Source organism: Drosophila sechellia, chromosome 3L (assembly GCF_004382195.2).
Source record: "Drosophila sechellia strain sech25 chromosome 3L, ASM438219v1, whole genome shotgun sequence".
In the NCBI taxonomy this organism is placed as follows: Eukaryota; Metazoa; Arthropoda; class Insecta; order Diptera; family Drosophilidae; genus Drosophila; species Drosophila sechellia.
The window spans coordinates 9,307,237-9,322,213 of NC_045951.1; the positions used below are offsets into that span (position 1 = coordinate 9,307,237).

A 14,977-nucleotide genomic window follows, 5' to 3' on the forward strand; every position below is an offset into this window, starting at 1 on the left:
CCAAGCCCGGATGATTGAATGACGGAGGAGGCCCGATGTCGAAAACAAAAACCAAGCCAACGCTTAAACCTCGTCAACGCCAACGGCAGCCATGGGAGTGACATTTTTTGAAAGTAATCCCGACGAAATGTTTGATTTATGTCAACGTGGGGAAAGTGCTGCAGACCATTAGTTAGTTGGGAAAATATGCGGGCCATGGGTGTGGGGTTTCAGCGGGTCAAGGGGGGTGTTTAACTATCCTATTTCTTGCTATATCAAACCAATGTTTAAACAAGCTCTGCAAATCTTACAAATATAAGCTATTAAATTGCAGATTATCCCAAGTAATTTAAATAAACTGATAATATAGTTCTTTAGCAATATTTTATTTAATTTCAAATTATATTAATAAACATAAACGATTGTTCATAGGCGTATAAAATGAATAATGAACCAATTAGAGTTCACACAAATGAAAGTTCAATCAGGTGGCTAATTTAAGGTCATGTACCTATAATTAATCAAACGTTTGCATGCCATAAATTGTAATCTTTAATGGGGTGTTTACTTCCTAATTAGGGTTTGCTAATAAAGCAATTAACCAAAAGTTCACACAGAAATATGACGGAGGACATGAACAAAAAACTGGCCCACAAGATCCAAATCCAAAGTAGGTCGCCAACTTTGAATTCTCGGAAAGCAACATATGGAAATGGATCCTTTTGGGAGATCATGCCCATGGTGATCATTTCGCGCAGGGTTTGTTGCTTCCAATATTCCACGATACCGGCACTCTGAACCCGATGGATCAGATCGTTGATATGATCCTCGTATATGGAGTTCGATTGCATGACCAGCGATAGTAGGACACTGGTCTGGATGACCCGTAACTCCGGCTGAACCGTGAAAATCGGTTGCTTGAAGAGCTCCTGTCTCTTGGCCACAATCAGCCATTCGGATGTCAGAGCGGAGAAGGCATTCGATCTGTTCAAGCCGCTTCTCAGTGCATTATATTCCACGGTTTCTCTGAAATGCAACTGATCCTTGATGTAGCGAATGGGTCGGTCCCATGCGTTTTTTAGGTAAAAACGTTCGGCTTCTTCAAAAAACACGGTAACCGGGGAATCCCGAAGCTGCTTAAAGTTGGAGATCTGTTGCGATGTAGGTCGCTTGGTTAGAAGCGTTTTAAGATGAGCTGCATATAAGGTACTCAGAACCAATCCTAGTAGAAAAAGTGTAGCATTGGTGACCTTGGAACTAATAGTATTCCTCGCCCTCATGTTGAATGACTGTCCCATAATTCCCGATATCATACGTTCATTTAGCAGCAGATTCGACCAATCCACACGCTCCTTCAGCAATACAGGTCCAAAACAAGTGTCCAAAATGGTGAAAATGAAGTAGAAGATGATCAAAACGATTAGGAATTTTCCGCCAACCATCACCACATACACATCGGCGATGGAAATTTCCTGGGCCCGCGGAACCATTATGTACCAGTCTTCCATATCGTATACATGCGAGAAAACACCCAACTCACTGGGTGCCTCAAAGCCACAGAGGCTTATAGCCAAGTTAATGGTGCCGTTGAGGGTCATATTCCGCAAAAGAATCAGATTCATTCGCTCACCTTGTACAATGGGTCTTTGCCAGCGAAACGTAAAGTTGTAAATACGAATAAATTCCAGTAGAAATTTGTATACATAGCCCGTCATTTGTAGTTCACCTGTCTTCGGATTGCGATATACAATCGAACGGGGTGGAAATTGATCCGGCAGAGTTACTATATATCTGCCAAAATAGTTTCGAACCTTGATGAAGATGGGTGATTCGATGGGATCCACTTGCAGCCAACTTTGGGGAGCGTAGGGCTGCAGTCGATATATCCTATTTCCCTGTCCAATTACGGCGACGTGAAGGAAAAGCAGGTGCTCAGCGGCAGCGGCAACGTCAGCCGTTGGGATTTTCTCCCATTTCCTCAATAGCAACACCCTCACCTTCCTCATATTCAGTAGACTCCGGTCGAGAGCCTGCCACAAATCCAAGTCCCAGTCCGAATTTCCGGTTTGCCAGATAAGGACGAGCATTTCACTGTTGTAGTTTTCCCGCACATAGAAGTCCATCTGTTCGTTGAAACTGAAAACCGGCCAGGGAAATCTCTCCAAGCCAGATGCATCGACATGCTGGCTGTGCTGGAGCAGAAGGACCGTTTCATGATGCCTATCCTTGTAGATGCTGGCCAGGATTGGGTTGAGCCAACTTGTCTCGTTGAAGAGCAGCAAAACTGGAACCAGTATGGGCCACATATCCTGGCCGAATGGCTGGCTGGCAAACCGGGCAGGTTGGACATTATCTCTCAAATAAACGCTAATTAGCGGAGGTTACAAATGATTTGGGGGCTCGCTAATGGACTACGGATTGCAGGGCATTGAAAAATGGGCGTCATTAGCATTAAGTTTTACGGCTTAAATGTGCCTACTTACGGGCTCAATTATAAGTTGAGGAAAATCGGGGGTAGGGGAAATATGGGTGAGTGGGCGTCAATTATTTCCATCTCCGGTTGAATATTTCACAATGATTTGTGCCTTGGTCGGAATATTTGAACATTTCTAATTGCTTCGGCAAATTGCCTTCACTGTTTTTCGGGCGAATTTGCATTTACGGATGTACCTTCATCCTTTTGACTCCATTAAGCTTGTTTGCAATTGATTTTGATACCGGTTGCGGTTTGCAAACAATATTTATTGCATTCTGCCGATTGATACCTCTTGCAAAATTACTAATTGCTTGGCTTGTATTATGTATTGTTTTAACTTTAGCCAAGCCACAAGCCATAACTCTAAACTGTTCATCAAGTTTTCAACAAGTTCTTACCACTTCCGCCTGCTGGCTTCTTCATTATGCTCCTACTTTTCCCTCAATTAAGCAAGTTAAATGTGGGAAAATGCGAGTGTGGAGTGGGAAATGCGCTGAGCGAGTCAAGTGCGAGCTGCTTGAGGAGCGTGTCGCATTAATTTTCACGCGAGTGCATATTTGATTTTCCCTTTTTTATTCATATTTCACTCGTCTGCTCTTATTTCGTGCTTTTGCATAAAGTCGAGACGAGCCTTTCATTTCCTGCTCCTCGGAGTCGTCATCGTTGACATGCATAAAGTTGCGATGAATTGTTGCTTGGCATAAATTTTAACACACGACCTCCTTTACGGAGGACTCAAGGATATTTCTGTAGCCGTGCAACACGGCGTATGCGTAATGTAACATTAATTGTATTTATTTGCTTTGCTGATTGATTTCTCCGGCTAAGACGGATTTAACGGCCTACAACTTTTCCCCAGGAGGCTAGCGCTAGACAATTTGGTTTATCAAAGTCATTTTGGCTTCTGGCCTACAGGCAGCCACGCCCACATAAATTAACGCAGACTTAACGAAGCGTTAACACAAAGGACGAGAGCCTCCCCCCCCAAAAAAAAGCAGCTGCCAAACCCAGGACTCTGTGCGACAATAAATTTATTGGTTTCATCCTGAAGCTTATCAAGTTCGCCTCGTTTCTGCTCATCTTGTTCATCGCACAACATGTGCAGTAAATATTTATGTCAAATGGCTTTCGCCTCCATATCGTAATATAATTTATGCAGAAAATAATGAGCGTGCTTTTAGGCGCTGCTCGAATGGCAAAAGATGTGTGTGCGTTGGGAAAAGTTATTAATTGATTTGGCTTTAAACCTGCTCACTCGATGCTTCATCCTTGAAAAGTTGGCCAAAAAGGTGGGCGGGAAAATGGTAAAGTTTTTATTTTTGTTGTATTCGTAACCACTTGAAACCCGAAGCCGTATCCTTGTTGATGGGATTGCCTAAGTAGGGTTGCTTAAGATTTTTCGACAATGTGTTAAGTGAAAATTGACACAGGCCACAGGGGGAAAACTTTCCATGATTGAACGGCTTTCGGGAAATGGCTTTAACAAATCTGTGACTCGGGAGCATTTTAAAGTTTGGCCAGCCCGCAAAAGTTGGCCACGTTAAGCTGTGCGAAATTGTTCGCCGTTTTGCGGGCGCCATTTTCAGTTGTGCGCTTTTTTTAATTAAAAAAGTGGTGAAGGGAGGGTGGAGGGGGTGGTTGAGGGTTTTGGTATCTGAATACGGCGACAGCCATTTGAACTTGTTCCTCGCCTGTTTTAATTTCCAATCTCTATTCCTGTGCCACTGTTGCAGAAAACTCTGGACAAAAAAGTAATTAAAATACTGCAAATATTTGCCCAGTTCGAATGCATTTTCTCTGTGCATCTCGGCCAAGTCGCGCTCGAATCCTTGACCGCATTCCGTATCCTGGCACATCCTGGCATCTAATGCGGCTAACTGGCAGAAGTATGGAGGCATCCGTATCCTTGCTTCATCTGTCTGCGTTCCGTGTCGTTTGCCTGACAACCGGGCCGCATCCTTTTCGAGTTTGCCCTTGTTTGTCATCCTTTCTGCGGTCTCCTCAGCTTTAGTCCTTCATATGATTGCGGCTTCATGCTTTTGCATATTTTCCCATGAATACAATTTCTACACCCACACGAGCACAACCGCACGCACAGGATCCGCTGGAAAAGGACGAATTATGCGTGAATACTCGCTGATATGCCAACTGAGTTGTCAACAAGCTCAGGTTGTGGCTGTCTCCAAAACCACCGATATATTAGGTTACTCTCGGTATGCCGAGAATTTAGTTGTCAACCTTGATTCGGGACAATTTAGAGGGTCCCGGTGGACTTTGCTGATAAACGTTTGTGCTAAGAATGGCAATTTGTTGGTATATACTAGTTAGGAAGGGTTTGTATATGTATTTTTTGGCTTTAAAGATTCAATAAAATTAAACGAATTTTATATTTGAATATCATATCATAACGTTTGGTTTTTGGTTTCAGTGTAAATAACCTAAGGTTCAAAGAAGGAAGTTCTATATACAAAATTCTTTTAAATTGTTTTCTGAATAACTATTTGCCTAAATGAAGAAGATGTAGTATTTCTTACTGCGAACTACTTGTTAGTTTAGTTTGCTTGCTTCAATATCTTATTTCAATAATGCAATTAGATTTTTATAAAGTTGGTGTTTCAATTTTAAATCCTTTTCCCATGTTTGCCCAATCCTCAATAAAAGCCCTTGTGTGCTCGGCAATGTTTGACAATGTTTGACCATGTTTACCCTGTGGCTGTCTTCACATCTTCACAAGGCGACTGGAAGAGAGCCACAGACTCAGGCCGCACAAAAACCAAAACAGAGAAACTTGGCCAAAACGCTGGGCCATGCTCCCCCTCGCACTTCACTAGCCCCTTACGCCCACTCCGCAGAAAATCATCAGCGAGCACGTGTATTTGAGTCGATTTGATTGGCCAACGGCTTTCGCTTTTCGTTACCGCAGAGAGCGAGCATTGCCGAGCGCAAACTAAGAGCGTTGGCTAAGAGAGCGACGAAAACTGGTTTTCCGGAAAAGCACCCTGTATACGCCAGAGTGCTTTTCTGCTAAACGAAACGGCCGAACTGCCGCAGTTGTTGTTCGGCGTTCTTTGTGGTCAGACACCAGCGTATACGTATACGCAACGTCATCGTTTGTCTGACGTCGCTTCGAAATGCGTGAAAAGTTCTGAATACCGGTTGTATTTTCGAAAAAATCCAAAAGTAACGGTCGCATATCGGTTTCGTCGTTGCACACGCACGTAATTCGAGTCAATATCCGTTAATATTTAAAATTCAACAACATACATAGCCCACCCCCCCATCCAAAATACATAAGGTACTAAGCTATTGGTATTCTTATATCCATATTTATCGTGCGCTGCATTCTCGAAAACGGGTTTTACGGCATTCCCAATTCAATTCTGCACTGGCATTTTTTATGTTCGTGACGAAAGTGAAGTTCTACCCGATCATAATCTAACCATTTCCGTTTTGAAAGTAAGCAAGCATAAAATAAACGGTGATTTGCAAAAAAAAAAAAAAAAATAAAAAGGGTATAAACAGTGTAAAGCAGCAGACTGGCAAAAAAGTTATTTAATATTCATTCCCGTGGTAGAAAAAAAATCTTCCACAAACAAACATAGCAACAAGTCGGCGCCAACTCTCGCACTAAAAAAATAGAAAGAAAAAACCAAACTCAAACAACGCTGTGTTTATTAACATTCAGCTGAGAGCTTTGGATAGGTAGAAAAGCCTCGTCTTCCGAGAATTGGCAGTTAATTTTCGAAATCACCAAGCGGGATTAAGAAAAAATATAAAAGAACCGAAGACGAGCCGAGACCTGTTAACTACCCGTAGGTGTTCACTGTGTGCTTGTTTGTGCGTGTGGTATCTGTGAAACTAAATACCCGAATAAACAAAAAAAAAAAAAAAAGAAGTTATAGCGGTGAGTCCCCACTTTCCGATGACATTTGAGAACTATTCGAACCACCCACGCCGCCAAATAAATGGAAAGTTTTTCGCTTAGACTCTGAAAAAAACTAGTGAAGATGAGAATTTTTCGCAGGTCGCAGCTAAAAAACTGATTACGCGACGCTTTGCGTTCTAGATACATTTTGGGCTGCAGTGCAGATCTGGCGAGATATTAGTTGAATGTGTGCCAAAATGAGACGCGGAATACGGCCACCAGCGTGTTTATTATTTTTATAATTTATTGCCCAACAATAACAGCAATACATATGCATATAAATTATATACATTTTTTTTCGGTACTGTTTGATTGCCGCTTACAACGCAGCATTCTGATTCTGGTGAAATGCATCTGCAAGATACACACGAATGCATACTGACACGGAAACCGGCGAGGCAGACGCATAATAAACGATAAATTTCAGGGCAATGACAAAATTGCTGATAACTGACCCACCAACATTTCGATTGTCTGCTCTCTTCTCTCTTTGTTTGATCATTAATATCTTTTAGTTTAAAATATGCTTACTGTGGCAAAGTTCGGTTTCAAGGTTAGTCCAAGTCTTTAGAGCTATATTTTATGGTATCTTGGGGCTTAAAACGCTTAGCTAATGATCCCCAAAGTGAATGAATTTCCCGAAAAAAGTAAAAATTCAATTCTAGCCCTGCCATTCCCAGTTGATTTGGCAATCGCTGTTTTGCCCAACAGATTTATGTTTGAATATTTTTTTTTTTGGTTTAGACCAAAAAATTTTGTTGAGGTGCGTTGCGGAAGGGGGTGGGGTTGGCTGAGTGGCCGCCTGCTGCTATTTATAGGCGCTCAACAAACATACACACACACACACGCACACACGTCCATTCGCTCTTTGAACAAAATGTATCTTATAGATACACAGGCAAAAAGTTTTGCATCGCCCAGCCGACTGCTCTGCTTCTTCCCCAGATGTCTGGGATGTCTGCCTCATAAATATATGTGTGTACATGTATGTGGCCAAAACGACAATGGCGAGACACACAGAACAGAACAATCCAGTCGGCAGATCGGGATCTTCTGGCCATCTTCCGAGTTTCTAAGGCGAAGCAAGTTGCCTTTTTTTTTTGCCCCGTCTCCGGCAGGCAGTTAGTTTCTGTGAAATCGAAAACAAGATTGATGCCTTCGCAGCCGGACTTTCTTGGCCAAAACGGAGACAACGCAGCTGGCTTTTCTTAGCCATCGGTATCTGTTTAATTGCCGTTGTTCATCTGTTTATTAAAGAAAATAACAAACAGGGAGCCACCAGCACGGGAACTTGGCAATTTTTGCTTTCAAGTTTTCCCGAAAAAAATACTCAAAATACCAATCAGTCCGCGACCAGTTTCGTTTTTTCTTGCATAATCCGCTCGGCAACAACTGCTTGCGGCAAGTGCAACTGCAACCGCGGAGGCTGCGACTGCGCAGTAAATATCTTTTTACATTTTTTTTTTTTCTTTTCGATTCGTTTGGGGCATGACAAAAGCTGGCAAGCGATTCGCTTCATTCGCTGCTACGTAATTGCAAGTTCGAGTGCAAAACTTGAAAAACGGCCACAAATTGCAGCTGACTGCAGTGGGGCTTTGTTTGCTGGCCATCCCGCTTGCACTCGCTTTTTGGCCAATATCTGCTCAGATATTGGTACGTACGTATATATTTATAACTCGTACATATATTGCAAGAACCGGAAAGGAAGTGAGCGTGTAAGTTACCAAGACTTTGACTCCGAATCGGAATACGGCTCCCAGTCCAAAACCGGTTCTCGGCTCTCGATTGCTTCTTTTCCAAGAAGCACGCCTTTCAGGGCTCGCCAAGTCATTCACTTGCAGCCGATTCGAGTTTTTTTCCATTTTATTTTCAGCTGGCTGCGCAGACGCGTTGCAGTTGCAGTGGCAGTAGATGTTGCAGTTGCATTTGTTGTTGCTGCGCGGGCGCAAGAATAAATCGGAGTTGGCAGAAGTTGTTGCACTTGACAACAAATGTTGAGAAAGTATTTCAATGATCTTCGGTTAAACATATCTATATACTTTACTTTAATTTAGCAGAATATTTACTTTTGTTTAATTTGAAGCTTTTATAAGAAACACCCTCCTGTTTTTCTAAGTGCAGTGCCAAGAAGCACGAGTCGCCGAACAATGCGAAACCGATAGCTGCTCGTTCGCCAGAAGATAGAAGGTAGAAGAATCCGAAGAGCGACGTGCGTAGCATGGAGGTTCGAGTTTGTTGCTTGCACCACCAGTGGGCGGCAGGGGCGTGGCACTGACGGAGGTGGGTGCTAAGTGCTGGGCAACTTAAGTGCTGGCTGGCTTTTTGTCTAGTACGACGCATGTGCAGCCCGCTTTCTTGAGGTACTTGAACCTTATTGTCCATATAAGTAGGAGTGTGTATCTGTGTGTGTTTGGCCACAAAATGGCGGAGGAGCTAAGGTAGCTACGTACACACATATATCTAGCTCCTAACACGATGATATATGCCTGTGGGCGAACGAACATTGAACTTTAAGTCGGAGGAAGGCAAGGAATTATATGGAGCAAGGCAAAGGGCTTGGAAGTAGAAATATAATGGGAGGTAAAGAACTTCAAAGGAAATTTGTAAATTTTCTGGAAAGCTCTATTCTACTTGAATAAACTTGAGATAAGTGTTTGTAAGCCCGTTGAGTACAAAAAATAGGTTTGTTTTATAATAACAAATCAGCAGATGTACTTGCTGAAAAAACTCCTAGAAATAACATAGAAATTCCTCAACATATTCACCTTTCAAGCCATCAACAATCTGAACTCAAACAATTGCCAAACAGAAGCCCCATTAGGCTAAACTCCACGGGTCAAGCGTCTGCACCTTCCTAATCCCCGCCTGAATGCAGGCTGACCTCAAAACAAAGCTGATTTATGTCGCTCCCCGAAAAGTGTCAACTGGCGGCCAGCCTCAACCCAATGCCCTCCATTCGATTCCAATCCAATCCGATATCGGAGTGGATGGAGTGGGTCTCGGCGGTATCAGCTGCTGGCAATTTGAACTCAATCGACACCCAAATTGATAACTTAATGCGAGACAAAGAGGCAATGTGCAAAGTGAAAGAGATGGGGCATGGGTTTAAAAAGTTGGCTCAGCATATTTATTCACTGGAGAGAAGACATTGCCAAGCAATTCGAGACTTTGCAAAAATAAAAAAAAATAAAAAAAAGGAGCCAGATAAACAAACGAGGCAACAACAAAAGTCATCTCTGGGCCCCTTGTTTTTGTTGCCACTTTTGTTGTAATTTTTTTGTAGTTGTTTCCGATGCTTTTTGTTGTTATTGGAGCTGCGCTTTGGCTGCCTTGTCATTTACACGCGTAAACGTCCGTGACCCTCTGGCCCGGCTTTCAACTGACTCCGCCAACTGGGAGGCTCCAAAAGACAAAGACGGCACAAAGAGCACAAGACAGCGGGGTGAAAGAGACAAGGAGAGGAGGTGGGAAAGAGACGGGGATGCTAACCAGCTGTTGACGTTAAGTTCAAACTTTTGTTGATGCTTATAAACTTATTAAGCGGCTCAATCGGGCCATGAGAAAATCGAAAATATTAAACACTCACTAAAATGACAGCTGTGACTATAGAGCAAATAAATCTTAACTAAGTGTTGATCTGTATCAAAAATGAAATATTATTTTAATCCGTTTTATTCATAATTTCAAATAGCAATATTTTTGTGATTTTTGACAATTTGAATCATCAAAAAGCACAATTTAAATCTATGCAAAATTAACGGGGTCATCGCGATGCCAATTTATAGAACTAATTATAAAATCATTTGTAAGAGTGAAAGAATAGAAATAAGAAAATGTACAGAAAAAAATTAAACGCTACATTTAAGTTTATAATAAAAGCAAAATAAAATAGTATACATTAAGCAGCTTAACTATCAAATTTCAACAAAGATTTAACGAACCGAATTTAATATGTTTGGTCTGACAACACTGAATAATTAAAACGGAATTACCCCGCCGGCTTTTGTTTAATATTGATTTAAAACTATAACAAAAAGACTAACAAAATGCCAGCGAAGTTGTGAATATAAATGTTTAATGTCTAATTAAAGTGCAGACTCTCTGTAAACTCATACGTCACATTAAAGAGACGAACAAAGAGACCAAAGCAGCAAAAAATCACTAGTTGAGCTTACAGTTTGACTGTGTTTGCTTACAGTGGGCACTTAATATAGTGAAAGGTGCAAACTGTTAACATATTTATACCTAGCAAGTCACTATAAATAACCTTTTCTTATAGACCACCTAAAATAGCCATGTCTTAAATCTTCGGAAATAGAAAAATAAATTTAATCATAGGGTCGTATTACTGTAGTTGTCTGTTTGAATTAACTTTATGAACTTTATTGACGCGTCTCACAATAACCATGTGAAAATAAGCAATATTGTATTTCATCGGCCGAGCTGAATTAAAGTGCAGACATTTCCTGAGCAGCAAATCGAATTACGAATTCAAAGCTCGAATGCGACACGTGTGTGTAGGTAGGTGGGCTGGCGTCCAAGTTCCAATGCGAATCGAAAGACCAATTCAAAATTCGATTCGGAACGGTGTCATCGCACCACGAGCTCGACTAGTGAGTGAGTCAATTAAAGCTCGTGATTAGCATGCTGTTGCTTTCCAGCGAACCCGATGCTGACTCAAACCATTCAGTTAATGACTCACTTTAATAGACAGATCGATGGATAGACGAAGTCACAGCGATTAGGCGTCGTTTGATTACAGCAGAGTCGGGCTCCAATAATGCCTTTCTACTTTTCTACCTCTTCATCACGGATATTGTATCTGTTTTCTTTCCACTTGCAGATACACCGCAGCAGTCTCTGTCGATTTCATAATACAACGTAAAAGCAGCAGTACGGCCAAAGAATCCAACTGACGCAATTCAATTTGCCAGCAGCATCACAGTAACCGCAAGCTCATAAATTGAGATTAAGCAAGAGCGCTCAACTTGGCCAAGAGGCGGTTCGGGTACTCGGAGGGTTTTGGCCAACAGCACAGAGCCATAGCAATAGCAAATCAATCACTGAGCGCTCGTCGCCCCACCACAATTTGCATGAGCCAACTCGGAAGCAGCCAGCAGCATACGAATCTGAATCTGAATCCGAACCAGAATCCGAATCCGAATCTGAATCTGAATCTGAATCAGCCGACAAAGATTCAGATACAGGGCCATCAACAGCAACAGCATCCAAGCAGCCAAAATCAGCAGCCAAAGCGTCGGCCAAGTGGCGTTTTATGGCAATTGCGCCATCAGCTGCAAAAGCGTAGCACGAGGAAGATGAAAACCATTTCATGATACTACAAGTGGTCCGAATCGGTGCTATTGAACTATCTGAGAATGCCGTCGACGCCGTACGATCTGGTCCAGGATGACCAGGATCTGCGGGTGCCGCTGCACGCCGAGCAGGCCTTCTTCCACGGCATCACATTTCAGGCCAAGGTGAGTCATGGAATCTATTTATTTTTGGGTTGGGCTCCTTGTCTATAGAAGCATTACTTTAAAAAGAGATCTATCGCTTTTCGGAGTGTTTTTATTTTTCAATAAATTAACTATATGCATAGTTTTAACCACTGACAGCTTGGAAAGCGCACAAATTTAAAACAGATCAGTAACTTTTAAAGCACTTTCTACACAAGAGTATATATTTTTAAGTGATACATGGCACAAGTTTTCGATAACGGGGTTTGCTTACTATCATTTACATACTTATTTCATTTATTTATAGTTAAATTTCGCTGCTTACCAAATATTCATAATATTTACCAACCAGATTTGAGTTAAATGAAGTATCTCATTCGAAATTATTTATTGTGGAATTACTTTTGGCTAAATATTATTCACTTGCATGTTTTTAGATTTCTGAATATATATATTTGCTTGTTTGTCTGGGATCTTCTTCCACAGAATTGTTTACATACTTCTGTGAAATTCGCATTGTGTAAATCGGAATCTCCGCTGCATTAGTCTTCCAAATTTGCGAAGAGATACAATTCAAACAAATCATTCAAACATCTCGAATTTCCAATTTTACGACTGTGACATTTGAGCGATCAAACTGCTCTACACAATTTGTAAATGCAATTAAATTTGTTTGCCATATTTTGCTTTTGTAGTGTAGTTGGTTTAATTTATATTCAGCATTTTTCAATGCTGCTGCGGTTGACGGAAGCGGCAATAAAGAGTTTTCCACGCAAAGAGTTAGTCAACTGTCACAATTACAGCACTGGTTTGTTTTTGTTATAAATACTAACATACACATATATACATATATATATATATGTGTATATACAACTATATAAGGGGGGTAAAAATTGTAAACAAAATTTCCATTTGTGTACGATTGTCTGGGTATCGTGTTCAATTATACAGCATCGCATTCTGAGCATTTGTTTAGTTTTGTGTGCGTTTTTTCTGCCTTCGATGTTTTGCTATCCTCTTTTGTTTATTATTTTTGTTCAATGTGTGGAAATTGTTTGCATGCCCAGCTGCTCCTGTTGCTGTTGTTATTGTTGTTATTGTTATTATTGCTATTATTGTTCTTTTGATTTTGCCTTTGATTCGATCAGCTACATGCGGTTGACCAAAATTTCAATTAATTTTGCCTGCAAGATTGATGAGCTTGGGCGCCCCAGTGAAAGGTGGTTACATTGCCCAGGGAAAATTTGTGTGAGATGGGGAGATGTGGCAAGTTCATGTCATGAGGGCCTTTTGTTCGTTCGGCCATTGACTTTGGCCAAACCTTGTATGCAAATCATCTGCAACATTAGTCGCATCATTCTCACGTATCCCAGGCAACAATTGGTTCGTTATCAAAGCGGCAGTGAGCCTGGTATTTTGCATAATTTTGTTTGTGTGGCATGGCATTGCACTTGGAGTTGTGCAGCAGTTGCAGTTGCAGTGCCAATTAAATCCACTCGATTTTACGTTCCGAAAGGCGGAGGTAGCTCAAAATTACAGCAAACATTTATGCTTTGACAACTGTTGAAGTGATACACTGAAAAATGGGTATTTAAGTTTAACTTATGGCACTAAATAAATTAAATGATACTGATACATATGTTTATGTGCTGTAAGCTTATGATGAATTTGGAAAATATGTCAGGAAGTTCTTGCTTCCAAGCTATTGTATGAAAATATCCCACTCAAAGTCAACTATAATGCCCAAAAGTATGAGTAACATTAACAATGGAATATTTTTCTTGTGTAAAGCTGGTTTTTCTTTGCATTTTCATGCACGTGCTCTTAGTTCCCTGCCGTCGCTCAACTTCCACCATCCAGAAAAGAAAAACTCCACTATTATTTGCATTTTTCCATAAGCAAAAACATCGAGAAAAAGTCTAAAAAAAAAGTTGTGCACTCTGTTACGCTTTTGCAGTTTTCGCTTTGTTTGTTATTTTGCTTTTGCTTCGGCTGCAGCTTCAGTTTTGTTTTGGCATCGTCGTTTGTTTGTTTGTTTGTTTTGGCTTTTGGCTGGGACTCGCTTTTGGCCCAAACGGTGAATATACCCGTTACCGTTAGCGATTTGCCATATACACTCGATGGCTAACCCAAATAAGATGAACAACCCAAAAGAGCCCAACCCACTGCAGTTTCCAAAAGACCAAAAAAAAAAATATATATGTGTTTTTGTGCTGTGTCAGCGGCGAAACTTCATCTGATTCATCTGTCAGAGTGTCCAGTGCGAATTATGCGAGTTATGAATCACCAAGAGCCAACTAACGAGTGCTAACGAATAGAGTGTCCTGAAGCCCTGGAATATCGTATGGGGATTTCTGGGATTTCGCCATCGACTTTACTGCTTAGATTAATTGAATTTCACGCTTTGATTTCGCGATTTTTGCCGGAGCCCCAGAGCCATGCTGCATAAATCTTTCAAAAGGTGTATAAATTATTTTCTCACACGCACAAAACGACCGGCGCCCGAAATTTTGTTTTTCTCGCACTTTTATATGTATTTTTTTTTTCGGTTTGTTTGTTTGTTTGGCGCCTGGCAACACGGCGTATGCTTAACACGGATTTTTGCCCGTGATTTTGGCCAATACTGCTGTCCTATGAAATATTTATACGATTGCATCCGATTCAAGTCGATTTATTTGAGCTCAACAACTTCCGACATGCGTATGGGGAATTTATGGCCCTTTGGTTCATCAATTATTTGAGCAAAGTGGAATAACGCTGATGGTTTGGATCAAATCCTAAGGGGTTTAAATGTTGGCCAAAAATTCTTATTTATTTATTTATTTATCTGAAAAGGAGCAGGCAACTGACATTTCCTCACTTGAAGCTGCTTAAAATAACAGAAAGAAGTGAGAATTCAGACTCGATATCCATTCCAGAAAATTCAATTTCCGGTCCATATAGAAATCATGTTAATTATCATTTCTCTCATCGCGCGGAACGGTCTCTCGGAAAATATAAACTATGAAATCATGTTCATCTTTCATTTTCCACGATGGGAAATTATTTTTATTTTCGGAATGAAAATAGCTACGCTCGAGGTAAAATTAATTATTATTTACAAAATAATATTAATTAAGGCGAAGGTGAAGCGCATAT

The 14,977-nt window shown here is 41.0% G+C and overlaps 2 protein-coding genes across 4 annotated transcripts in view; one reads left to right on the top strand and one right to left on the bottom strand.

The window, feature by feature from the left end:
• Nucleotides 1–554: 554 nt before the first annotated feature.
• Nucleotides 555–2,285, bottom strand: LOC6605056. The gene has a single exon (XM_032717967.1). The coding sequence runs from the start codon at nucleotides 2,283–2,285 to the stop codon at nucleotides 555–557; it is 1,731 nt and encodes a 576-aa protein (XP_032573858.1).
• Nucleotides 2,286–5,504: 3,219 nt separating this feature from the next.
• The window catches only part of LOC6605057 (capon-like protein), a 43,954-nt gene continuing 34,481 nt past the window's right edge, over nucleotides 5,505–14,977 (top strand). For 2 of the 3 annotated variants that reach the window (XM_032717292.1, XM_002029862.2), the window contains exons 1-2: nucleotides 5,505–5,750; nucleotides 11,224–11,860. In XM_032717292.1, the coding sequence (XP_032573183.1) occupies nucleotides 11,759–11,860 (102 nt within the window). In that variant the 5' untranslated portion in view covers nucleotides 5,505–5,750; nucleotides 11,224–11,758. Of the gene's footprint in view, nucleotides 5,912–11,223; nucleotides 11,861–14,977 lie in introns of all 3 variants that reach the window. The other variant, XM_032717290.1, reaches the window with a different exon arrangement.

Coding starts and splice junctions, on each gene's coding strand:
- LOC6605056 (XM_032717967.1), bottom strand. CDS start 2,285: ATGTGGCCCATACTGGTTCCAGTTTTGCTGCTCTTCAACGAGACAAGT.